Here is a 27,224-nt window from a genome sequence, read left to right on the forward strand (position 1 = left end):
TGGTCCATGCTGCTGAATCCAGGATTGTAATAAAGGTACTCAGGCTAACCTCAAAAATTCTTCTGTCTACCTGGAGATGCTGAGGCTTCCAAAGAGTCTGTGAGCACCAGTGCAATGTTTCTGTGCCTCGTTGTTATCAGGGCTGCTCAGTTTACAGCTCCAGCATGCTGAGAACTCATGGAGCTTCTGCGAGTATTGCAGAGAGCCAGCCCAGGTGAACAGTGCTGGCTCGATGCATCCAAACTGTCTGGTTCTAGAAAAACTCTGTGGAAGTATTACGAGTAGCTCAGTGCTTTAACTTATAAGAGTAATTTAATAATTTGAGAGAATGAGGAAAATTATGTTGTCGTTTTGAAAAATACCTACTTCAGTTTTGAACCTAAAAACAAAGGTGGTTTGATTTGATTCTTGTGAGTGTCCTGAGTGTCCTATCAGGAACTGCCAGTGTTAGCTGAGTGGCTGGAGTTCAGCAGAGCAGTGAGAAGAGAGGAGTCAGCACTGTGTACTCAGGGAGCTCTGTGCAAATGCTCTGCAGACTGTCACCTGGGAAGCTTTGGCATCCAGCTTTGAAATATTTATGTAAAACCACTACCAAAAATAGTTCCTTCGGAGAGACCAGCAGCTTGCTCAGATTGATCTGAATGCAGTAAGCAGCAAGTACTGAGTTAATACCATTGAAGGTACAATTATGAGGGGATATTTCTAGTGGTCTGAGTACCATCTGCCATTACAGGACTATTTCCAGATACATTTCCACCAAGAGCTGACCCTGAACAGGAGGGAAAAGCTGAGGCTGCTGCTGCTCTCCTGCACTCTGTCCCCTCTGTAGATGTTCTTAGCTGATCATCTCTTCAGTCATCTGTACTGATTTGTTCCTGCTGCTCATGTCAGATAATACCTGAAAAGAGATGAAAGAATCAGAGTGTGCCCTGATGTTATCTCCGGGGGAAATACCTCATCTTGAATGCGAGGAACAGTGGTTTAACACATTTTTTTCCCCTTTAGCACAGGCAGCAGGGCTGTATTAGCTCTGTCACCAGGAGAAACCATCCTACTTGCTTCAGTGTTACCTACATGTGTGTCAGTGCTTAAGTGAGTCAGTGCATTTTAAGATATATGTACAAGCAGAAGACAAAACACAAGGAGATGTTCCACTGGAGCTGAGTGTGCTCCTGCTGATGTTTTGTGATCAGCATTATATATAAAAAAGGGCAGAAATTGAAGGGCCAATGAAAAAACGTGGTTAATTGAATGTGAAAGGTGCTGTCCTTGTTTGGACTGCCTGTTAATGGTGTGACAAGCTCTGGTAAAGAGCTTAGCTGGCCAGATTAAAATTAAAAAATTGTCTCAGTCCATCTGCTAGCTCCAAGGAGTTTACTTCCATCACCTTTTCTTGTTTCTTCACTGAAGTGGAATAGTCTTCAAAAAGAACATTCCCCAGGATGTCTTGGTTGACTTTTTATACCTAATGTCTTTTCCTGAAGACAATTATAGGTGACTTCAAGAAGGGCAACACTCTTGTTTGTTTCAAGGATGTGTTAAAGACAACAGCTCTTTTGCTAAAAAGGGATTTTTATTTTTATTTTTATTTCTCCTTGCATATTGGGGTTTTTTTTACCCAAATAAGTATGTTTGTCTTCATTTGGAAAATGTTTCTTTGGCCTCTGCTTTTGGGAATGACTACAGGTGATCTTCAAATCATAACAGGTAATTTAGGAAACTTATTAATATTCTTGTTTTCTAAGTTTTCCTATGGCAATGTGATGAAATAAAAATACCTTTCTGCTTTAGTTATAACGAGAGGGACTAGTACAGGGTAATGGTTGGTCAAATCTGTGCCACAATATCAGTGTAAATATGGAATACTTAGAGTGATTTCAGAGATGTTTAACTGTAGATTTGTGTTGTTTTGAATGTAGAACTGACAAGAGTAGTTTTTTTTCTAAGTTTGAGAGACATTAATTACTGATAAATGGTCCTTTTTTTTGTTAATAATTTTGTATTAAATTGCAAAAAAAATGAGGTTCTTTCTTCTGCATATGCACACTGGAGTTGTGTCAGTTTGGGTAAGATTGATGCCTTAGTGACCTCTTTTCATGTTCCCTTCTCCCTCAGATGTACTATCTGGTGGTGGTCTTCTTGCAGTAGACCTCACTATTAATACAGCAGCAAAATAACCATGTTCTTCATCTTTCAGTTGCTGAACTCAAGGGTCCTATTGACTTTGAAGTTGCAGAATAAGCTCAGAATCTCTGGGATGAAAAATACCATACACTTCTTACTGTTCTCTCTCTGATAAATGATTGGTGGTGATTCTTCAGTCATGTTTTTCTGGGAAAAAAATGAACAATGAAATATGAATTAACTAATTTCATATCAGATATCTGTGAAGGCTAGGGAATTATTGTTAGACTCATTCTACCCTCAGCTGTAAAACTTCCTCTGGAGTGATGTGGAGGAACTAGCATAAGAGGAAAGTTTTAAAAAGCTAAAGCTGGTGAGCCCTTTTCCCCCTGTTCTATTTTTCCCCACTCTAGTCAGGTAAAGTTGTGAAAGGTTTACTGGGTAGCTGTTGATGCAAGCAGTTTTCTTGCTGCAAGGGATTTAAATGTTTCCTGTTGATAAAGTATGAAACGAGGAGACTTGTTAGTTAACCACTCATTTCATGTCCCATTGGCTTAAACAAGCCAAAATCACAGAAAGGAAGTTAAACAGAAACCATTATTACTCAAAGGGTTAGGGCTTTAAGTTATGTTGTTATTTGATGGGATGCTGTAAAGAGCTTAAGGTTGTTCAGAATGGTACAGTCATACAGACAGGTTTTATTAACAGTAAAAAGCCTGGTGATGTCTTTCAGAGTGCAGAGCAAATGGCAATATGGCACAAAATGATCGCATCACTATCTCATCTGAAAAATTCATGTGATTTTAATTTTACAGCAGAAAATTACTTGTCTACAGAAGGAGGACAGGCTGAAGTTGGTTCACCAACCCCTCAGCTCAGTGGCTGGCAGTTGCCAACCCCTTCTCTGCCTCCTGAATTGAGAAAACTTAGTGGCATTGTGGAAGCTGAACAGGCCATCGGGCATTTGCTGTTACGAAGGAAGAGATCCATCCTGTTCCCCAGTGGAGTTAAGATCTGCCCTGATGAATCTGTTGAGCAGGCTATTGCCAACCATCTGAAATATTTCAGGCTCAGAGGTAAGTGATGGCACACCTTATGGGTAATAGCAGAAGAACATTTATTTATTAAAAAATTAATAAACAGATGAAACTTTTAACCATCAGAAATACCAGACTGTAGGAAATATATTATTAACCAAGAAAGTTTAGTTTTGTGGGATAATGTTCCTTATGAGAGCTGTTCTGAGCTAAAAAACCCCACCTTCTGATTCTGCTCATATGTCATTAAAACTCTCAGTCCCCAAAAACACAGTTAGTTTTTAATAACTACACATCTGGAAGAATTTGAATGCTAAGAAAGACAGGTGTTACAGGTTAGATAAATGGCTTGTTTTTATTTAGCATTCTTCAAGTGCTATTAGAATCCACTGGAGCATCTTCCAGAAGAGACTCAAGTCTGAGGCACTAATGTCTCAGCCATGTGACTTTTGATTATGGTTGTGTAAAGCAGCATCTCTTGTCTAGAAAGCCAATCTCTGCATCTGGCTGCAGCGTAATACAGACAAAACCTTTCTTTTAAGATGCAGAAGGTGGTGTGACAACTTTCTCTGAAAAGCTGAAATATTCCCACTAACAGCTTCTTTCATGGGATGAAATATTACAGCAATGTGATGTATTTTAAACCCTTCTGCCTTGCAACACTGAAATGGGGCATTGAGGTGTGTGTGTATTGTTGCATTCAAACAATCCACAGTGTCTTAAGATTTTCATGTAATTAGTGAAATGGGAAAGAGCTGTTGTCACTTGAAGGAGAAGGAAATGTCTTCAGAAACACATACTTAATGAGACTTTTTTGATAGCCTGTAGAAGAAAGTTCCACTGGGAACTCAGTTTATTCACTTAGAGCAGTGAAAAATAGTTAAAACCAGGAGCTGCTGGGTGTCTGTGAAGAAGGAAACATTAAGAATGTATTTAGAGAGCCAAGTGGAACTACATGAGATTGGTGCTTCATTCAGGTATGAATTATGCCCAGCTTGCAAAGGATATCAGCTCTGACCTCAGAGTCTGACAGGCTTTACAAACCTTTTGTTCATGTCCAGACAGTGACACTCAACTGTTTTTTCCTCAAAGTGAATCCATACCATGTACTTTTACTGCAGTTACCTATGATAAGAGTATGTAAGGGCAATACCAAATAAGCAAAAGTGTGAGTGATAATAAAGTAGAAAAATCTGTAAATTAAGCTGTAAAAGCTTATTTAGAACTTAGTGGTCCTAGGCTGAATGAAAAATCCACCTAGTCCATCTGCTTCCCTCCTGGACTTACAGCTTCCACAATCCACAAGGATTTCCTGAGCAGATAATCTATGAGCACACTTAGCTTAAAACTTTTGAAAAAGATTTCAGCAAGAAGCAGAGGTGACTTTAATTAACACCAAGTTGAGCAAGGGTCTGGTTCAAGTAATTTGCCATCTCCTCTCTGGTAGCAGCAATGCAGTGCCTCACAGCTATTTGGTGATGGTCTAGCTAATCACATCTTGAGTACCTGTACCTGAGGTAAATGAGAGTTGATGATGCTGTTATTTTCATTCACTGTAAAGCTGTTCTTTGAAAGGTATTGAATTATATACCAACTTTTTATTGAAGCCATGCTTTTACTAACTAGATGAATCAATGCCAGTGAGATGGACTTCCTTGTGTCTGCACTGCCAACAAAATAGTCCTAGGAAGAATGTCATCCCTGTTGAGCACTCAGAGATCAGCTACTACCAGTCACTGCAAAAAAATGCCCCATGAGGGGATAAATATGGACATACACAGAATCTGTTGATTTTTCAGTAACAGTGTGTGAGAACGTTCTTTTTATTCTGTATCTGTTGAAGTAAGGAATTCAATTAATGCCCCATTTTTTATTTGAAAAGGATGGTTTCAGTGCAATCCTTTTGTTAGTTTTACTTTAATATCAGCAAAACCCAGTACCGTGGAAGGAAAGGCTGATTGCTGTCTTGATACAAGAACTTGTTAGGAAAGGTTTGCATATGCTGATATCCAGGTTGTGTTTTTCTGTCTGTATCAACCTTAAAAGGAAACGGATGGGAATATCATTATCTATCTGTAGCTCCAAGCTTTAATTACTTTTGCTATCTTGCTATTGCCTCAACTAGTGTCAGAGACTGATGAATGTTTATGTCATAGGTTGTAAGCAAGTGCTTATGCCATATAGCTGTAGGCTTTACAGTATACAGGTTTTTCATAAGATTTCAACATCTAGAATTTTTTTTAGCCTTTAAACATGCAAGAGGTGTACTAGAAGTACTTAACAAATGATTAAAAAGTACCAAAGGGTAGCAAAACACAGGGATTTGGAGAAAAAAAGTGTTTTCTAAAACAGCAGTAGCACCCTTTAGCATGTTAAAGTCCAAGTAATGGTATGGTTTTTCACTTGTGGTTGTTATTATAACCAGTAGTCAGAAGCACCAGCCCAAAATATGGGTGTTTTTGGAAGTGTCTGTCAGTCTCCCTCCCTCCCACTGCAATGAAGCCATTCAGTTGTGCAGAAATTGCTAAAAAGGAGAAGGAGCTGACTGCATGTTGCCTCAAAATAGACTATTCAGTGCTCCTAGCCACTGCACATGATTCAACTCTTAAGAAGCACTAATGGGATTTCACTGGGATTAAACTCCAGTGCTGCCCACTTACACAAATGGCCAGAAAGCCACCCTACCCCCTGCTAGGTCCTCAGTGCTGTCATGTGGTGTCCCTTCTGTTAACCTCAGAAGTCCCTGAGCACGGGCTGAGTGTAATAGGCTCATTGTCTCTGGTTTTGAAAGATAAATGCATCCTGAATGCTAAAGCTGGAGCCACAGAGGCACTGCATCCTATCCAGGTGCAGGAGAGAGAGCCATACAGAATTTCAGAGAGAGAGAGAGAGAGAGAGAGAGAAAGCAAGATCATCTCAAGCCAGATTTTAGCTGGAGGTGTTGAAAACAATAATGAAGTCTATAGAAAAGGAAGCTGCACTCCTTCCTGCACATTTGTAGGGATGAAAAGAGCTTGTGCCTGCCTATGTGGAATTTTTTTTTCCACTTGAAACATGATTTATCTTCAGTGTTCAACTCGGTGATCTTAGAGGTCTTTTCCAACCCTAACGATTCTATGATTATATGATTAGCATATTCTCTATTATTTGTAAATATTACTTGAGTGTAAATACTGCATTTGAAGCAGATAATCTCCCAAGAGCTGGATTTTTCAGCTTCCAGAGTAGATGTGCTGGGACTCACATGGTCTTACTGCACGTCCAGCTTTCTGAGGCAGCCTTTGAAACTTTTGTTGCCCCTAAGAATCAGGACCTTGCCTATTTTCAGTGTCCATGACACTTTGTTCAAGTGGAAGTTTGCAGGAAGGCATGAGCCAAATCTGCTGATTATTCAGTTTTTCCTCCCTCCTCCTTCACCTTTAAGATGGTTATCTTGGTGATGAGTTAAGGGACTTCTAATTTCTGAGGCATTTCAGGATGGAATACATGCAAAATGTATTAATGTGCATGCCAAACGTGCTTGGGGGAAAAACTGCAGAACAAGCCACCTCATATGCATTCTTGGTTTGAATTCTGGTTTATTGTGTCAATCAGGTGCATATCTTCTGAGTACCCACTTACTTTCCTGTAGACAGCTGTAATGAGTGCATCTCTTTAGGAGGGAGCTTCTCTTTAGCTCATAAGCCTTGGTTTTTAATTTTTTTTTTAATTAACAGTTTAATTCTTTAAAAGAAGGTTACAAAGTAGGTGAGGGATCAGTTAACACCAAAATACACATTATTTATTACCGCAGGGATGAAGGAAGTAATTTTCTAGAGGAGCTTACCTTCCCACCACCCACATGTAGCTTCAAGGCTCTTAGCTCACTGCCTTAAAAGATTGATCTCGATTTTATGATGCTTTTAATCAGTATTGTTTGCCAGGGATTAGAGGCGTCATTACAAATCCTGTCTCCTCCAGGGCCCAGTGTTGCTAATACTGCCCAATATATCTGTGCCCGTGGCTACCTCTGTGGCAGGCTAGTGAAAGTCTGGCACGAGATCTGGCCATGAAGATGGGATGGGCTCTTCTCACGTGCCCCCAGCACTCAGCTCCTGCTCAGGTGACGTGTGGCAGCACTGCTGGGTCTGCTCCCTTCCTGCTCCTGGCACTGCTGCCTCCCTTGTTGGTAGATTTTTAAGGTTTTTACAGCTCCTCTTAGAAACTCAGTGCCTGGAAAGGTCCGTAAAGAAATTCTTTGTGGAGAGGGTGATCAGACATTGGAATGGGCTGCCCAGGGAAGTGGTGGATTCTCCACCCCTGGAGATATTTAAAAAGAGACTGGATGTGGCACTCAGTGTCATGGTCTGGTAACTGCAGCAGTAGTGGATCAAGGGTTGGATTTGATGATCTCTGAGGTCCCTTCCAACCCAGCCTATTCTATGATTCTATGATAACGCAAAGCCTGTACAGCAGATTTATTTTACTTTATAGCTGGAGTATGTTAACACAGCATGTTGTATTAAGGAAGCAGCTTCAGTCATAACTCTGAAGTGTTGGGCTGTAATTTTATTAATGCTACAATTTTTTTCCATTCTCTATCTACTTTAAGCATTTTATATTTAAAATTTGGAGTTACAATGCAAGTAAAAAAGTTTGCTACTAATTTGTTTGGTGTTTTTTTTTTTTTTTTTTTTTTTTGGGTGTTCCGTTGTTGACTCAGAATTGCAGAATGCCTATACTTTAGTTATGGAAAACATTTATTTCTTTTATGGGTGTTCTCAAGAATTTGTTGATAAGAAACTTTGAAAATTCTCCCTGGCTATCAAGTGAAAATAAGCTTTATCTTTTTTATTATGGAATTCAAATACACTGTGGGTTGTGTCTTTGCAGTTCCTTGGGTAACCACAGTGATGAAGCCATAGGACCTGTCTCCCTCTTTGATGTGCCTGAAGGCGATACAGGAGATAGAATCCTGCTTGTCTCTTTCTTTACACGAGTGTGATTTGAACTGTGCTCTTTTTTTATGTGCTTAGAGTGGCACCTCTCATATAGCTACAAAACAGTGAAAAGGAAGGTGTATGAGAAAGAAAGATGGAAACAAAATTCTTCCTTTTCTTAGCCAGGCTATGGTGCTTCTCGAACACCGTATATGTAAGCGTGCTTGGGGGTGGTTCTTGGACTGAGCCCTTATAGCCTGGATTTGGCATCCTGCAAAGCAACCCCCTGTCTTACAAAGCAGTCAGTTGGAATAAAGAGGCCAATGACAAGATGAACTGTGTGTCAAAAAGGTTCTGGGGTGACTGAGTGCCAAGCAGCTCATCGTGGCTGGGGGATGTGGTTTCCTGGGCGAGGCAAACAGAAGTGTTAAAACGGCAGTCATGGCAAATGTTTGCCTGGGGTTTTTCATCTCTCTGTGTCAGAACTAAAAATTCTTAGAATACTCAGGAGGAAGAAATGGGCAAACCCTTTTTTTTTTTTTTTTTTTTTTCTGAATATGGAAGCAATTATTTATGCTCTGTTGCCCAACTTGTTACTGCTTACTGCAGTGGAAGTGGCTTGACAGGGAGTGTGACTCCTTTTCTAAATCCCGTGTCCTCCTTCCACTGAAAATATGACCTTTTTCTAACAGCTTAGGTCTGATTAATGGGCTTGGAGCCCACAGATGGCACAAAGTCTTTAGGTCTGGAATTCGGTGGGGTGTCTAAATCCAAATGAAAGGACACACAACAAATCCTTAATCTATCAGGAGCTGATTGGGACAGCTGTTCATACAACAGCAGCTTGTGTTCAGGCAAGACACTGTCTCAGTACATTTATTTTAAAAAAGACATTAAACTTATTTAAGAGCATTAGGGAAACTTGTCACTGCCAATTATTACTTGCAACTGAAAAGCCAACCCTTTGCGTGTTGCCATTTGAAAACTGTAGGATTAAATAGTGCCACTGCAGAGTATGTGCAAGCTATTGCCATAGCTTCAACTCTTACTGATAGCTTGCTGAAGACTTATCCCTGCCACAGGGAAAAATCTCGCTGCAGGATTGTTGCTGTGCAATGTCACACTGAAGTAAAAGATCTGTTAGTCAAAATGAAGGATACAAGAGCTGGAGAAAGAAGTGAGAGGCATTCCTTAGTATGACTTTCTGGATTTGAAACTAGACTTTGGTCTTTTCCTGGGTGCCCTGTTTTACGAGAGGGGTGGTGGAGAGGACACTACAGATGTCATTCTGCTTCAGGAAGCTTATTAGTGCTCCAGCAGGATCCAGAAATCCCAGAGCAGGATTAGGGTCTCATTGGCTGAAGTTTGTGCAGAGGCAGAGGCTGCATGGAAGCATGGTCCCTGCCTCTAAGAGTTCAGGAAGCAAAGCATAACCTGAGGGGGAATGTGAGAGTGCAGTTAATAATGCAGAGTCTGAGGATTGCATTCTTCTCTAGTCATACATAACAGATGAGCTACAAGGTTAATCTTGATGTAGGAAAGTTTTCAGGAATGTGGCATGGAAATGAGAGATCTTAATGGAGGAATGGTCTCAACTGCTCTGATAAACTGAAATTTGGGGTGGACAACTGAGGTTTTTTTATCATGGTGCCATGTAGCATGTGAGAATTAGCTCAGCTTTAAGGGTGCAACCACATGTGAAACAGTTTCTTAAGGCTGTTATTTATAAACCTGTATCATTTATGAAAAACGTCCATCTCTTGGCTGAATGAAAGGATGCTTCCATATGTGATCTACACATTAAGTTTTACACAAGTACATTTAATTGATTTGGGAGTTCAGAATACAGAGTATCAGGAAGAAATAGCAACTAGTAAGGAGCTGGTTTTGGCAGCTTGGATCATATTTTTAAGGTGACTGAAGAAAATTACTTTCTGAAGATAGATACGTGCTCGGTGTCCTGAAAAATCTTGCTTATAATGTCAGGACTTTCCCTGAATGCAGAGCACTCCTCTGCTGAACTCTGTATGTGCAAGCAGTGAAATCTGATTAAGGCCAAAAAGCAGGTTTGTCTACTACTACTCCAGGCTGGCATCTGCTCTGAGTGATTTTTTAGAGTTATTCTACTTTGAATGTTGCTCTCTTCCAGGACACAAGGAAAATCCTATAAATCTTCCTCTCTTCCAGTTATCCTGGGTCACAGAGAGGTTCTTGTTTGAGCATTAAGTGACCAACTGCTCCCGTTTGCAAAGAGCACGTGGGAGATAGGGAGGTTAGAGCAGGGGGCATAGTCCCAGGTAATTATCCCCTTAATTCAGTCAGAGATGTCCAGATATACAGTAGGGTCTAGATGTTAACTTATTTCTTAGCATGGTATATTGTTCTGTCATCATCCTGCTCTGTTTTTCAAATTAGTACTGTGATTATAGTATCTGAAACTTATTTTAAATTCTGTGCAAAGGTGAATCCAAAGAAATTGTTACTGATTGAGCCTTTTAAAGCTTTAATTGCTGTATCTGTCATTCTTACAAATTAAGCTCCAGCTCTAATTTCTGTGAAGATGTTTAACATACTAAGTTTTTCTAAATTTTCTAGAAGTTTGACCAGTTGTTCAAGGGCAATTTCATTCAGTAAAAATGCTGTTGTTCTTGGTGATTGTTAGAAGACAAGTGTGCTCTCTCTTGCTCTCTTCTGTTTTTTCTTTAATGATGTAATTAATTAATTACTGCAGTACAAAAAAACAGTCAAGGAGTGAAGTAGTATGAGTATAGAAGATCCAGAAAATCCTCATTGTCAGCTCCTTCAATGCCATACACATTTATACGTAGGTTTATAAACACGGTATTCTCTATATCTATGTCCTGAAGAGCATACAGCATTTGGACAGTACTATCCTGTCCACGCATGGCATCCACGGAAGTACTCCTATCTGACTAACAACAGCCCTTTCTTGTGCCTTAAGTGTGTCAGGAAACAGTCTGGGAAGTCTTCAAGACATTCTGGGATAGACTGCCAGAGCGGGAGGAATATCACACCTGGATGAGCCTGTGTGAGGGCGGGACCATGACAGCCTTTGAAATGGGCACGAACTTCAGTCAGTCTGAGGAGCACCGGAGCCTGATTGAGAAGGTGGGTGCAGCATCTGGTTGGTGTTTTCTCAGGAGCAAGGACATGATGTCCCACTGCTGTGTGCATCTAGGCCCCTCAGTTTAGGAAGGATATTGAGGTCCTGGAGCAGGTCCAAAGGAGGGCAACCAGGCTGGTGAAGGGACTCGAGCACAGATCCTATGAGGAGAGGCTGAGGGAGCTGGGGGTATTCAGCCTGAAGAAGAGGAGGCTCAGAGGAGACCTCATCACTCTCTACAACTCCCTGAAAGGAGGGTGTAGCCAGGGGGGGGTTGGTCTCTTTTCCCAGGCAACTCTCAGCAAGACAAGAGGGCACGGTCTCAAGTTGTGCCGGGGGAGGTTTAGGTTGGACATTAGAAAGAATTTCTTTATGGAGAGGGTGATCAGACACTGGAATGGGCTGCCCAGGGAAGTAGTGGATTCTCCATCCCTGGAGATATTTAAAAAGAGACTGGATGAGGCACTCAGTGCCATGGTCTGGTAACTGCAGTGGTAGTGGATCAAGGGTTGGACTTGATGATCTCTGAGGTCCCTTCCAACCCAGCCAATTCTATGATCTTGGCATAGGGCAGACAATGGTAACGTGGGAAGCAGTAAAATGGACAAGCACGAGTAGCCTGGCTCTTGGATCCCTAGTTCTGAGAGCAGTTCCAAAGTTGTAGCTGATATGGTGGAGGGAAAAGCAATTATTATGAAGGGAATGTTGTCTTCAGTATGATCCTGGCAGACAGAGGATGTCTAAACCCCTGGTCAGCAAAGGCAGTGTGACATGAGGCAGGCTGTGGCATGCAGCAGCCTCCTTGCTCTGAACTCTACATGGAGATGCCAGAAAACCAAATGGCATTTTGAATCAGGAAGTCTGTCTTGTCAGGAGTGTCTGAATTTTAAAATTAAGTCCTTAGTTCAAAATTAAGTGCTTGGCTTTGTTCACATCTAGGATACAGTAAATGTCTTAATTTCTCTGGGTAAAAGGCTGTCTTAAAATGTACGGTGGTTTATGGATCTTTTTTAAGATTGCAATGTCTTCTATTTTTGCAAGCTACTGGATGAGTAGTTTTGTGAAACTCATTGTAAGTCCTAAATTTATGATGCCATAGAATCAGTGATGTCCTGCTAGTATGGATGTGCTGATGTGTTTCTGTTCTGCTTTGTTTTTTCATGGACTCTTGTGCTAGAACTACACGAATATGAGAAGTGTTGTGATAAATGGAGAAACATTTTTTTTCCTGACTCTGCATGTTAGCCTTCACAGGTAGACGCTTGCCAAAGTTTGTTTCTGTGATGTCTTATAGTACTGTTGTCCTTCTAAGACTTTGCAAAAAGATGGAGACATGTAAAAGCCACATGAACTTTTTCATGTGCACAGTGACTGTATCATTGCTTTATGTAAGATTTTGGTAGTGAGATTGTCTATAGTGGGGCCTTATTAAAATAAAGCAAGATGATTCTTGGAAGCAGGATGGCACATCTAATATCCCACTGCTGCTTTACTTTTTTGGGTATGGCCCTGCAACACTACAGTGGAGTCAGATGGAGTGCTCTGTGTTTGGTGATTTATTCAGAGAGTTTATGAGTATTTAGGTTTCCTTCTTCTTGTAGATGGGTATATTCCCTTCAGCATTGCAATATTCTGGAAAGGGACTGTTCATCCTTTTATTTACTTTCAGCACAGTTGGTAAAAGGTGATGGTTGTTTGGGCTGCTTTGAAGGGAGACTAACCTGTGGTAAGGGGATTGGATGTCACAAATCTCTCAGGTGACTTTCTTTGAAAAAAAAAAAAGCCTGAACTCAATTTAAAGAAGAAGACTGAAGGTGGGAGCACTCTATCCATCCCTGATCAGCCATCCTCAAAAGGTCTCGTGGTGTATTTTTGAAAACATAGGCCACAAGCATAGGTGTAATTGCTGACTCTGGTCCTGACTCACTCTTTCTCATACATGCAAAAAAATGCTTGTCAGAGTGTGAGACCTCTTCAAAGCAGCTCTGAGAACATTAAATGGTTATGACTCTGCTTTTAAGAGCATCCATCCTCCTCCTAGTTGTTTGCTCCTGTTTAATGTGGTGGCAAGAGCTGGGGCTCAGCTCAGCCTGTGGGACCCAGAACACTTTCTAAAGCACTCACTTGTTTGTTCCAGGTTCTTCTGGTTAATCTGACCAGATTTCATGGTTGAGCCTTTCTCTACTAGCTGGAACTTTTTTCTTGTGTTACAGCATATTCATTCATTTGTTCACAGTCAGCTACTGCCATGTGGGTTTTTTTCATTTCTTTTTATTTCATTTCTCATAAAGTGCTGAGCACTTCTTACAAAAGGGCTGCCATAATTTAACAGCATGCACAGTACTCTGTAGTGTGATATGTGTGACTAAGTCCACACCCTCAATTGCTTGAAAGGAAGGAAAAAAACTGTCAAAAAAACTTGATTAATTTGGTGAAAGTGAAGGCATACATAGCTGGAGTTTGCTCTTCTGACACCAGATGACTTCTGCTGCTATGGGAGCTGTGCCTCAGAAGGCAATGCTTTTGCATTTTCCTGCTGTGCACCATATGTTTTTTTAAGAGAATTGAGGCCTTCCTCTGTATGATTGCCTATACACATGTGTGTATGTATATGTATGTTATACATTAATATATAACACATACATTAAGTTTTCATCAGATTCCTAAAGCAAATCACCTACCAGATTATCAGAAGGAGTGGATGAACAGACTCATGCCAACCATAAAAAAATATTTTAGATATTCTTCCCACTCAGTTCTTTCATTTTACTTTCTTTGTGATCATATAAATGAAAGTACTTTACACAGGATGGATAGTTATAATAATCTAACTATTTTGTTTGAATATTAAGTAGATTTAGAAAGTGTGGCATTATGTTACCTCTCCATCTCTTTTTAAATCTTGGCATAAATGGAAAAGGAGAAGTTAATTCTAATCCAAAGGGAAGCTTTTATTGTGATATCTTTCTTCATATAAGCTTTCCTTTATATAAATTAAATCCAGTAGTGTTACTGTATACCAGTAGTTCAGGTGTAGTGCAACCTGTATTGTATAGAATGACCTCATTCATCCCATTCACATGGTCAGTCTACACTTTTGAATGTCTGTGTCTATAACTGTGATATTGCCAAAAATTGCCCCCACTCTGACCTGCAACTGTTACTGTGTTCACCCTTGTGCTGGAAAATCTGAAAGAGGAGAAACAAAAGGAAAAACAACTATCAATTTCTCAGGAGCATTGTACTTGCTATGAGATTAAATCACTGCTGCCTGCCAAACCAGCAGAGTCTTTGTTGTTGATGGAAGCACTTACAGTTGTCATTTGATGCACTTCATAAGATACCCACATAGCTGCTGGGCACATTTTTTGACTTTATAGATGACTGAAAGGATGAAGCAGTTCTGGAGTAGTTGGCTGAACTGTTTTGACACCTGCTATCCTGCTTTTTCAGTCCTTCAGAGAAGAGATTTCTCTTCTGTGTGTTCTGAGGAGTCTCCAAGGAGGGTTTTTATTAGCCTGATATAAGAAAACATTAAAAAAGGGAATAGGGGACACATGCATGTTGACCACAGGACTTCTGCTGTTTTGCTATAGAAAGTGTATTACAACATTTAGCTGTGGCACATGCTGACATTTTGAATGTGGCCTTTGGCAATGGGAAGAAAAATAAATCCTATGTGTTGGTGATTATCTTGTATAAATACTTTCAGCAATTTCACACCTTGTTGTTTAAATAATTTTGATTCCTGGTGTGAATTGAAGCTACTCAGACTCATGTGTGTATCAAACAGAATATATTTATTCAACTAAGTAAATAGAAAGACTGGTGTGCATAGACCCTGGGGAAGAAAAAAGTGATAATCCAGATGTAGAATATGTCAAGTGTTGCTGTGTAGCTGCCAACTTCCTGCTGGCACATGAGGACCTCTGAATTCCATGACTCCTCAGCTTTTGGCCACTTGTTATTTGTGGCAGACTCCTCATCCTTATTTTCAAAAGAGAGAAAAGACCTAAGCAAACAGGAGAAATGTAAGTAGTGGTGAACTCCTTGCTAGAGCAAGAAACACAAGTTGGGGCCGTGCCTGCTGCTTAACCCAAGGTTTCTGTCTGCATAGAGCTTCTTCCATGTGGTGATGAAGCAGAGCTCAGCAGCTGCAGCCACCACAAAAAGCTACAGGAGCTCATCCATGTGAGTTACTAGCATGGTGGAGATCTTGAAATAGCTCTGATACTGTCCCTTGGTGACTGTAGAGGACTTAAAATACTGATTTGTCTGTTTAACTGCTGCACATCCAGTTAAGTCCTGAGGGGGCTGAGGTAATTGTCACCTTCATGTTCATGAAAGTGCTTAAAGCAAGCAAAGTGGGCCATCAGTTTACATCACTTCATATTTGTTCTGTTTGTTAGCTTGTGGCTGGTTTTTAATTCATCAAAATAACAAAACGATGTTTTACAATTCCTTTAGAATTCAGGAAATTTAGGTTTTACTAAGAGACTCTAATGGAAGCTGGAGACTCTCTCATCTTTCTAATAAAAACAGAATATCTTTCCTGAGTCCATAGCAAAATGCAGCTTAAAGCTACAATACCGTAGTGCTTCTGTCATAAAGTTCTGCCTTCATCCCATGCATATAATAGAGAACATCTGTCTTTTGTGGCAGATTAAATGTCCCAATCCCTTTTTCTTCAAACTTCAATCAAAATTCAGAAAGTAAAGTTCTGATGAGTTGCTGTGCCTTGTAGATCTGAGCAAGAAGGCATGTTGAAAAAAGCTGTCATGGGAAATGAAGAATTGAGGGAGCTCATGTAATTTAAGTCACTGAGCAGATGCTCTGCTATAGCTGCTGAGGAGTCATATACACAGCCCCATGTGTGTAACAAAAGATATCTGAACAGTATGTATCTACCAAAAGTCAACTCTAAAAGCTCCTGGGCCAAGAAACAAAACCAGCAATACTGCTGACTCAGCCAACCCTTTTGCTTAGCATTGACTTCTCAGCCCATCAGCAGCTCCCTCTGTTACAGTGTTTGGAGCCCAAGTTAACTGCTCAAGGAGGCAGACTGGGATAAAAAGGGCAGAAGGCAACTCTGTTTCAGGATGCCTTAATGAGTAGCATAACAAAATACTTCTTCAGCATGCTGATCTGGGGACTTAGCAACATGTAAAATGTGAATTTGCCTGCATTCTGAGCTGTGTCCAAAGGTGGGATGTAGCACCTCAATGGTGTGAGTGATTTGTAACTCCCTACACCCAGCACTGTAGTTTATGAACACCTGATTTTGTCTTCCTGAGGTTTCTGAGGCAGAAAGACCTCTTCAGCTGTTTCTGTTCTTTCTGTTCTGTAATATTCCTTGCTAACCATTGTCTTTCTATGTTTAATCAAATGCCCTAGTAACATACCTTAACATTTTTAATTTGCATAGAGCATCTCCAGTTCCTTCTGAATCTGGAAAAAAAAGCAGATCTTGTCCACTCTTCCACCACCCACCACCTTCCCATATGAATGCAAAAAAATTCGCTTCAGTTGTCTGCCTTTGAGCCATCTTGTCAGATTTCCTTCATCTTCCTTCTTATCCCAAACTTACTATTCTCCTATTGACTTCGCTTTTCTTTTTGCATTGCAAGTTTTAGCCTCCTCCAGCTTAAAAAGAAAAAAGCCCACATCTTCACCACATATATGCAAATATATAAGTTAGCTCCAGTTGATTCTCCAAATCTTGCCTCACCTTCCTTTCATCTCTTAGGCTCTTTCTGTGTTAATTCTCTATTTGATAACTTGCCTCCAGTTCCAGCCTAAATCTCCATTTTCAGTCTCTCTGAGACACCTGGCACAGCATAGAAACTGTCACCCATGGAGCCTGTGCTCATCTCTTTCCAGACAGAGCTCAGAACCAACACCTCATCCTCATCATCTGCTCCTGCAAATCTGTAGCTCCTCCTTGTTTTTCCTGTTTTTCACCTAGATAGCACTGCCTATCAGACACTGAAGAATCACTTCTACACTGAGAGTTTGCCTCTGCTGTGGAGCTGATTTATGCTGGACAGAATGACCCCTTAGCTTGCTTCTGATACCTTATCAGCCTGGAGATCAGCCTTCCCTTGAAGACGAACATGCCTAAAATATTTTATGTTCCACTAAGCTTCCCTTGCTCTCTGTCCTCTTGCTCACTGTAGACCATGTTATCATCTTATCTGTCAGGGGCTGTGCCTCAGAGCACTATTCTCCATCCTGGCCTTTCCCTCCAGCCTAAGTTCTGGACACTGTCATCCATCTCCTTGGATTCCCTCTTGTGCTTTGGCCTTCTTTGTGTGTGGTTCTGCCACATAAATGTGGTGGGAAATCAGAGCAAGCAAAGAGAGAAGAGTTTCTTGATACAGCTTTCCTGGTGGAAATGATCTGTACAGGTGAGTTAAATCAAACGTGCCTTGTACAATCCTACATAGATGGGATTAAACTAATATGAGATTATTGAAGATCTCCTTGACATTTCCTCTACCTTTTTCTCATGCCTTGAATTATCTCTGAGGTATTTCATCTTCTGCCCATAACAATTGTCTCTTAGGATCAGACAAGGGTCTCCTATGTAATTGCTTTTCTGTGGGTTCACAAGTTGGCATAAGCTCATCCATCCATTCAGTATTGTACATGATTTTTGATATTGTGGTAGCCTGTATTTAATTCTATGAATTTTTATTAATTTGTGATTATTTTGCATTATATGAAACTAGTTGTGGTCTGTTGAGGAAGGGGAAAGCACTGGTGCAATGACACAAAACTCAGCATCCAGCTTTAAGAGGACTGGTATAATAATGTTATGAAGGTCTCATTTCAAGAGAACTAATTTTATACAAAGTGTCTGACAGAGGTAGCTTCACTGAATAAAAGATGTCCCCTTGAGTTTTGATGTGGTTGTTGCTGCTGTGTAGAACTATTTATAGATTGCTTTAAGTACTGAAAGGGTAAAGATGTAGGAATGTTTGTAATCCATCTTGTTAATGAAGCAGCTGAGCCAGAGGTGAGGTGACTTGGCAAAGGCTATTCTGAGCTTAATGAGAAACCAAGCCACTGCCTTTAGCTTCTAATTAGGAGCAAAAGGTGCCTGTTTGCCATGAAATTAAAATATTTCAGTGATTGCCTCCACCCCAACCTGGCATGCAAACTAGATGGTGAAGAGGCTCAGGAAAGGTGGGTGCCACCAGCTCCTCAGGCTGCCCTGCACTGAGCTTTGGGCACGGCCCCCCCTCTGGGGTGTCTCTGATGTGTGAGATGCTGAGGACCATACTGACCTCTGCTGTCAATGGCCTCTGTGCAATAATGAGTAAAGATGCTAGATGGGGACTACCAGGTGGTATCCAAAATATGTGTGGGGCCTCTAATGACCAGGCTTGTTTTTCATGACACCTACACACTGCTTTGACTGGCTGAATATGGAAGGAAGTCTCCTTTTCTAATAAACAAAGATCTTTTACTGAAAGGGCTGCTATTTACATAAAACTTTCCAAAAGCTTGCAGAGAGGGAAGCAGTTTCCCTCCCTGTTCCTTGCAGATCCCAGCACCCTAAAGCTGTGGGAATGAGCAGGCTAACCTGTTCAGAAAGTCTCTTTTTGCATTTTCACTCCTCCTTCACAGAAAGAGTCACCAGGGTAGCTTAGAGTGTCAGTCCTTAGGTCACTAAGGATATATATAGGTGTTTACAGAGAGGTTTTCACAGTGGAAATGCTATGTGTTAATACTATGTGTTGAGTTTTTGCTGAAAAATATGTCAGCATTGATGATACAGAGAAAGCCAGCCTAATAAAAAAACTGCCAAACAATCTCTTTTCCTCCACACCAGAGAGAAGCATAAATTTTGTGCCTGAGCACTAATATTCTATAATTAATTTAAATGCTGTTTGCTTTGGTACAGCAGTAGGATGCAGCATTATTTCTCAACAGTTGTCGTGCTGCAAACTGCTCAAGATCTTCACCACTTCATGCAGGGGATCCTCACAGAAACTCCTGTGACTCTCTAGAACCAATGGCACTAATACCATGAGAGTTTTGATGAAAAATGGTGAACTGTCTAGCCCTGCCTTAGTCTGTATACATCAATATGTGAAAAATTGTCATCCCTGTCATTTGTGTGGACATAAACGAAGTCATCAGACTCATCCTACTGTGGTACTGTAGCTGTAACTGTACTTTCAAAAAGGTATTTTTAAATACAGATAGAAGAAATACTGAATATCTTAAGACAGCTTCCTTGAAATAAGATTCTTGCAAGCCTGCTCTGCAGAGCAAAGCAGGAGAATGCAGAAGTGTTGAGCATCTTTTGGCAGGCTCAGTGCTCTCTACAGCATCTGTCGTTGAGCTTCAGTTGCATTTTGGAAATGTAGGACACATTTTCTTTTCATCGGGGACTTTGTTAATAAATTTAGAACTTAACAAATGGACATAGAACAAAGAAAATCATTTTGGCACAGAGGAGGAAATAAGGTGGTATAAACTGTATTTCAATTCCTTTCACCTTATGATATTTACATATACTTAGGGTTGGTTTGTTTGTTTTCCAGAAACTGTCCTATACAAAGGAAGCAATGGGCAGGTGAGTACCTGTGTTTGCCTTGCATTTTATTCTCTCCAGAGATAACAGCAGGGCTCGGCTATGACATTTTGTAATCTTTTCTCTTTCTCTCTCTTTTTTTTTTTTTTTTTTTTTTTTAATCAGCTCCTGCGCTGATTGGTCATGTGGGTAAGTAATTTTCCCCTTCTAAAGCCTTATGATCAGTCCTTTCTCCAGCTGCTGCTGGAATTGATCTGTGCGCTGAAGATGAACAAAATTCACCTCTGTGCAGAAGATCACACAGAAAAGTGCAGTGGAGAAATCTTGTGGTTGTTGCATGTGAACCTCTGTCCTGGCATGCTTGGCATGCTCAAAATATCTCAGCCAGTCTGGGGCTTGTACTTTTGCTTAAGAATGTCATCACCTTGTTGGCTGTAGGGCACAGATTCAGGCTATTTACCCGAAGAGGTTTAGTGGGCGAAATCTACTTTGGGAAAGAGATGTCTGTAGTTACTTGTGTTACTTTTCTGGTTATCCTGAGAACCTTTCCCAGAGGCTTTATGGTCATGCTGGTCATCATTAAAAAAAAAAAAAAAAAATCAAAGAAGTGGGAAGTTTTTAAAATGCTTTTTTAAAAAACTTTTGAGAGATGTGCTTGAAAAATAGTTATAAGGGAACAGGATGCATGGGGTCCTAACAATTTTAACAAGGCAGTTAGTCTGAATTGTGGCTTATTTTTATCAAAACAACCTAATCTGCTATTTCCATGTCCTTTTTGAGCTGAAGAATATGAAATATTTCATAATAATACGAAAATCCACATTATTATTACTGCATTCCTACTGCAAGTATAATCTAAACTGTTATTTTTACAGCAACTCAAACCCAAACAACCTAGTGCTGAACTAATCTGAAAAATTGGCAGGCTCAATTCCCTGCTCACTGGCCATATAAAGCTATGATGATTATAAGCAATTCATTTACTGGAAAGAGTAATCACTTAACAGACTTTTTCAAAAGCCCATCTTCCCAAATTAGGTATCCTCCTAATGATTTCATAACCACAACATTCTACGGTGAAATTAATAACACGAGATGATAAGGGTAAAAGTGATTCCTAAGAGATTGTTTTCTCTCAATCTTGTTGATCTGAACAGTCCTCTGATGTGAGCACTCCCTGAGACTTACAGGTCAACTGGGCAGTTTTTGTCTGTGCAGAATTTTCTCTGTTTAAAATGCAACATTGACCAAACTATTATATACTTTTCAAAGAGAAAATAAATAAACAAAAAAATTAGAACCTTATCTTTCTAAACGTTGTGGGCCCAATTCTTTCTTATTAATATCAGTAATTCTCTAGACTAGTTGTTTACATGAGTGGAACCACATCTTATTTATCAGAAAATGTGAATTCAGAGATCCACTTATCTCTGCTTGAGTGCTGAAGACTTGGCAAAAATTCCTCTTTCTGAAGAAATTTGAGTTTAAAAACCTACTGTATACCTCTGTGATCATTCACGAAATCTAGTAAATGTGGAGACAGATGAGAGGAATTAGAATTAACATTTTCTCAACATTTGATTAAAAGGTGGATTAATGTGTTCTTACAAAAGCCATCTTACCAAATGCTTTATGACAGATATTAAAGGGGCTTCATTACTCACCTGGCAAGCTTTATCCAACTCAGTTCACTGTGGGGCTGTATTGTGTCTCTTTCAAAAATACACTGCTTTTATTCCAGTAAATATTACTTCAGCTTGTTCATAGCTTTAGGATGGAATCTCTGTTACTACTGTTACTACTGTTAATTTATACTTTCATTTTACTATATCTTTTCCTCTTCTTGTTGTTTGTCTTGTGCTTGAATATGGTGGTGATCTATTGCATGAAGCAAGTAATACAAGACTGAAATGGTGAGATAGAAAAAGGTAGATTTGCTTTGGATAACGGTGCATGAGGAAGAAGTTATATTAATTCATTTTGGCAAAATTAAAAAAAGCTCCCAACAATAATTCTAGGAGTGTTCTGGCATCTCTGCACTAAAAGTTAAGAATTGAAGTCTGTAAGCCAGGCTGATATAAAAACATTGGCTCTGATGGGTAGAAGTTGTCTCATTTAACTTCAGACATCCTCCATCAAGAGGAGTGAGTGAGCCATCCCAGTGTGGCCAACAGCCCACGAGTATTTCCTGAAAAAAATGCACTGGACTTCACAGTACACATTAGAATCAAATTAAGACCTTTAAATAACATTCTGTAAGAAATGTGAGGACCTAAACTAGGATCACCTTCAGTTCTTAAAGCATAGTGTGGGAAATCAAATGCCAAGTTTCTTCTGCACAGGAGATGTGAGTGGGCTGCTGCCATTCCCTGGGCGGTGCTGACCCACACAAGGCACAAGGAGGGGTTGGTCCTGTGCAGGGCAATGCAATGACTGGAGCGTGGCTGTGTTGGCAGCTGGCTGTGCCATCTGTGCCAGAATGGGGAACTGGCATGGTCTCATGTCTCAAAGGAAGACAGGAATATTGTAAACCACCAGCTTTTAGTTATCTAGCAGAGATGTTCAGGTGAGGTTCCCACATTACCAGGAAAGGACAGATTACTCCAGAGGATGCCCATAGCAGGGGTCTGACAGAGGGGCTTTGACTTGTCCTCTGGGCAACTCCAGTTTCTCTGCTGGCTCTGCAGGAGCAGTTATTTCAGTCTGGAGACTTATCACTGGGCATATAGAATCACACAGTCATTTGGGTTGCAAAAGACATTTAAAATCATCGGGTCCAACTGCTAACCTAGCACTGCCAAGCCCACCCCTAAGCCATGTCCCTAAGACTACATTTTCCTGTCTTTTAAGTATTTCCAGGGATGGTATTTCTCTGTCTGTTTTCTGACTGGTAAGAACACAGGAATGTTTGCAATCAGTTCATTTTCTAGAACTTAAGGCAAAAGAAACTAAAGGAGTGGTTTTTTATGAGCACAGATCAATCTGGATTTTCTGTGAAACCAACTGATGGTCCATTTCTTTAATCTGAGTCTGATCTGGAATAGCTCTGGATAGCTGTTGGTCATTTTAACTGCACTGCCTTTCTAGATTCAAGCAAAACTGTGCAGACAGCTATAAACAGCTGTAGAACTGAATCTGTGATAGAAATAATTTAATAGACCTTCTAATTACATCTCGGAATACATCTTGACAACTAGATGTCAATACTGTGTCTCCATCTACCTGGAAAAAGGTGGTTTCAGCTAGTCAAAAGTGAGGATGGTTTCAGTGGAGCCTCCAGAAAGGTGGCTTGTACCTTGTGTATTTTCCTTCCCAGAATAACTCACTAACACCAGCATTACTGATGGTTGCATAACAGCAGGATGCAAGTTTGTTCCTGTAAAGCGAGTGCCAGCATTCATGTAGGTTAAATGCTCTGCTAGCCTGCCCTGTGAAGGAATGGAGAGATTAAACTAAGTACCACTGAGGAGAAAGCCTCAAAGGAAAAATAATATATGGAACATAATCCAGATGTCTATAGAGCAGCCCAGTGGACATCGTCAAGTTTTGCCCCAGTGGGAAGTGTGGTAGCATTATATCAGCTAAAGACTTTTAATACTTTTCATAATGGCTTTATTCTTTAGGTTATTTGAACTCCCAATAATCAGTTTTGCTCTCCTAATTTTGGACTATGTCTCATGACAATAGGAGAGTCATTTTGTCTATTTCCTGGGGTGGGAGGGGGTGGGTGTCAAAAGCCAGATCTTGAGAATCAACTGAAGACAAAGGAGTAGTACAAAATTGCTGCAATACCTTTTGTGTCAGAGCCTTGCTTAAATTCTGCATTCACAGTAACATTCTGAAGAAAAGAATAGTGAGTATGGTATAGCTGAAAAGGATGAATATAATGCACTACTTTCTCACTTTTTTGGAAATGGCTATTAATGTCAGATAAAGAGAAGCACATGTCCTTTCTGAGTGATCCTTGCTGATTCTGGACTTGCTGAAACTAGTCCCAAGAAATCATGTCTGGACCTCCTTTGTTCTGCCTGTCTTCTCTGATTTGAAATACCCTGGCAATTTTAGGACCCAGATTTCATTAGTGCTGGATCAATGTTTGATGATGTAGCTGCTCAAATTTTGTACAGTTTATCTAAATGTGCTTCATGGAAGAAAATATCTTCCATGCTGGGTTCATTTCAACAGTTCAGCAGTTCTGCCTGCAGTAAAGTAGAAACATACCTGAGCTTCTTTTTTGTCTATGTGTGGATTTAGCAACAATATTGCTCGTTTCAAAAGCTTTTGAGCATCAGCAGAGCTTTACCCCATGTAAAGACTTCTACACTGCTTCTCTTCAATTGTCTAGTTCCTTTTGTGCTCCTTACTGTCCAGTAGCAAATATGAGAGGCCTGTCTTGCTCAAATTAAAACCAAAAGAGGTCAAAATTCAAGAACTACCTAGCTGAAAATTAAGATAAATGCAAGTACAATTTAAAAGGAAAAGAATCTGAATACAAGGCTCAGTCTCGTTCTGTTAAAATACTGTTTGGTTAAAAATACTGCTGGAATCACATATTGCTTAGCTTAAGAACATGTGATTAAAATATTTAAAAAGAAGCAAATTAGACCATAAAATGGCTTTCCCTTCTTTGTGCATTGTGAACATTGAAATAATAAAATTTAAGAAAAAATAAGTGCTTGACATAGCAAATTAGACTCAAGGATATTCAGACCGGTAACTGAAAACTGATGGATATCTGGAACACAAAATACAAATCTGAAGATGTTACCATCTTCACCCAAATATTTGAGTTTATGTTAAATCTTTAGAAGTAGTATAGAGAAAAATGTAACTAATACCCTTATAAAATTTCATGGGTGTTGCTGTGCCCCAGATGACAAGTCCAGAGTGGTATTTCTCCTTTATTACACAGTATGGCTGCACATAAAGAACTTGTTTAGGCTCTACAGCTGCCAGTGAGTTAGTGGGACACTCTGTGCTCTGATGGACTGGGACCTACTGAGTTTTTTCCTGATGCCATACAGAAGTATTTACCATGGGGAGTATAAGCTGTATTTGTGAGCTTTGTTTGCTGCATTGATACCTATAGGCTCTCTGTTAGCACTCTTTGGATCAACTTCTGAGGCCCTTTTGGGTACTTGTGTTACACCTGCCTGGATGCTGGTGTCTAACAGAGCTGTGTGATCTGAAACCAGTTGTTTCTGCCAAGGAAACGCAGTGCAGTGTGATTTGTTCTGCTGCTTACACATCTCCTGATGCCTATTCCTTCCTGCCTCTCCATATATATGTGTATGTTTTTATATTTTGCTTGCTGCTCAGCCAAGGTGGTCCAGGGCATCTCTCATGCAGGTAGGACAAGAGAAATTACATTTCATGTCTATGTGTCTCAGATTCACAACAAGCTTTTTATGGAATACAGTCTCTCCACCTGGAGTGGCTCACTTGTGTAGGTATATTTAAAAACAAAGACTGGGCACTGGATTAATACTGGGGCAAAAAAAAAAAAAAAAAAAAAAAAAAAAAAAGATATCCCTGATATTTTAAATTGTGTGACTGAAGGGGAATTAGAATTTGTGTTTACCTTGAAGAGCAGTGTGTTCAGGCAAATCTGTCTGTACATTGTCATGGGTCATTGAGTGGCTTCCTTAGGGAAAGTTGTACTATTGCTACTTTTTTTGGGACATCAATAAAGCAGGCAATTGAAAAATTAAAACATTAAGGAGAAGTGGAAGGCAAAAAAGAAATGTATGCAAAAAGAAATTGAACCTCACTGTTCTGGTAAAGCAATATAAAAACAATGTTGTACATAGAGTGAGGTTGGTTATAGCACTTTCTAAAAATAATATTTTTATCCTCCTGGGAGAAAGTGATACCTATTAACTTGGCCAAATTAGTACTTTACTGGCCTTGCTTGGTTAGCTTGATAAGGATTTTACTAGGTGTTATTGAAGCCTCTGGCTTTTCATTTTCAGCCAGCTGTGAGCCAGAATTTTGTCAGGAAATATATTAGCTCTTGGGTGTTTGTATTTGAAAGCCCCTCAGTCCCAGTAAGAACAATGCCCAGCCTGACAAGCCTGGTGCTGCTTAAGGTGATGGGTTTGCAGTGCTCTAAATGAGAGTGTGAATGCTACCATACCACAGCATTCTCCTTGTTTGTTTTCTGGTTTTGTTTTCTTGCCTACTTTGAGGATTTTTCCTCCCAAAACTGAAGCAACTTAGTTAAAATTGTTCTTGCTGCACCAGGTGCATTTGATGCCTGTGGGACTGCCCCTGTGCAAAGTGGCCAGGGCTGTCCTGAACCAGGCCCAGTTGGTTCCAGCCAGACCCAACCAAGATCCTGCCGGGCATGGCTGAGCCCCACAGTTGGTGCCACCTTGGGGGACAAGTGTTTAAAAAGGGCAAAAACATTGCACAGGGAGAAGAGGAGGAAACAGTAAGGATGAGAAATGGCAACACAGGGAACACACCAGGGCTGAAGGGGGGAGGAGGAGGCTCTGTGCGGGTATTCCCTGCAGGCAGTGGAGGACTCATGCTGGAGCAAGTAGAAATGTCCCAGAGAATCTGCTGCCTGCACAGAGCCCACACCAGGTACAGGAATCAGGAGCAAAGGGGTGAGGGTGTTTGTTTCTTGCTGGCCAAATCTGTTTATATGCAATAAATTAATTTTCCCCAAGGTGAGACTGTTTCTCCCATGGAGATAACCGATCTTCCTGTCTTTATCTCAGTCCATGAACTTTTTCATCTTATTCTCTCCCCAGTTTCTTTGAGAAGGAGGAGGGAGAGGGCAGCTGGGTAGAACTTTGGCCCTTAGGCAAGGTTAACCCACCACAAAACTGGTTCCACCATTCAGTTGTTCAGATGGCCTTTTACATCCTTTTGAGATGCCCTAGGTTACAGTGCACACCTGCAGAAGGCTGGCAGGGATGCTGTGGGTGACCAGTGCCTCCTGGGGCAGCAGCTGGAGGTCAGGAGTGCCCCTCAGAGAATATTGGGCACTGAACCATGGGCAGATGAGATTGAGTCCTGTGAGTCTTAGGCTGAGGTTAGAGCCAAAATTATGCTTACCAAAGCAAATCACGTTTCTCGTTGTCCCCTTCTGAAGGGAAGTGTGTTGATACAAGGCAATATTTATATATGAATTTGGACACTTCACCTGAACAGAAGGTTACAAATCCTGTAGTGGAGCTGTTTCACTGCACGTCACTTTGTTGAGTTTTTATTCAGACCTTAGTTATGCTAAACAGTTTGTAATACGTAGAATCCCAGATTATTTCACCTCTCCTGAAAAGCATCATTAAATATGATGCACTAAAATGCGTTATTTATTGATGATGTAGTATTGTTAAGCTCTTGTATAGATGTAACCTAATGCCTATTAAAATTGGTAAGAATAACAAACCTTTGGAATTTGGTAAATTTAATTGGAAAATATTTAATGTGACCTAGTAACAATTAAGCAATAGTTTTTTTTTCAG

The 27,224-nt window shown here is 40.4% G+C and overlaps 1 protein-coding gene across 1 annotated transcript in view; it reads left to right on the plus strand.

Annotated features, from left to right (window-relative positions):
* Positions 1–1,014: 1,014 nt before the first annotated feature.
* Positions 1,015–27,224, plus strand: part of IMPG2 (interphotoreceptor matrix proteoglycan 2) — a 56,864-nt gene continuing 30,654 nt past the window's right edge. The window contains exons 1-5 of the mRNA XM_071758365.1: positions 1,015–1,707; positions 2,940–3,200; positions 11,043–11,209; positions 19,760–19,791; positions 19,915–19,938. Coding sequence (XP_071614466.1) covers positions 1,629–1,707; positions 2,940–3,200; positions 11,043–11,209; positions 19,760–19,791; positions 19,915–19,938 — 563 coding nt within the window. The 5' untranslated portion in view covers positions 1,015–1,628. The remainder of the gene's footprint in view (positions 1,708–2,939; positions 3,201–11,042; positions 11,210–19,759; positions 19,792–19,914; positions 19,939–27,224) is intronic.

This window comes from Heliangelus exortis, chromosome 1, assembly GCF_036169615.1.
Source record: "Heliangelus exortis chromosome 1, bHelExo1.hap1, whole genome shotgun sequence".
Classification (NCBI taxonomy): domain Eukaryota; kingdom Metazoa; phylum Chordata; class Aves; order Apodiformes; family Trochilidae; genus Heliangelus; species Heliangelus exortis.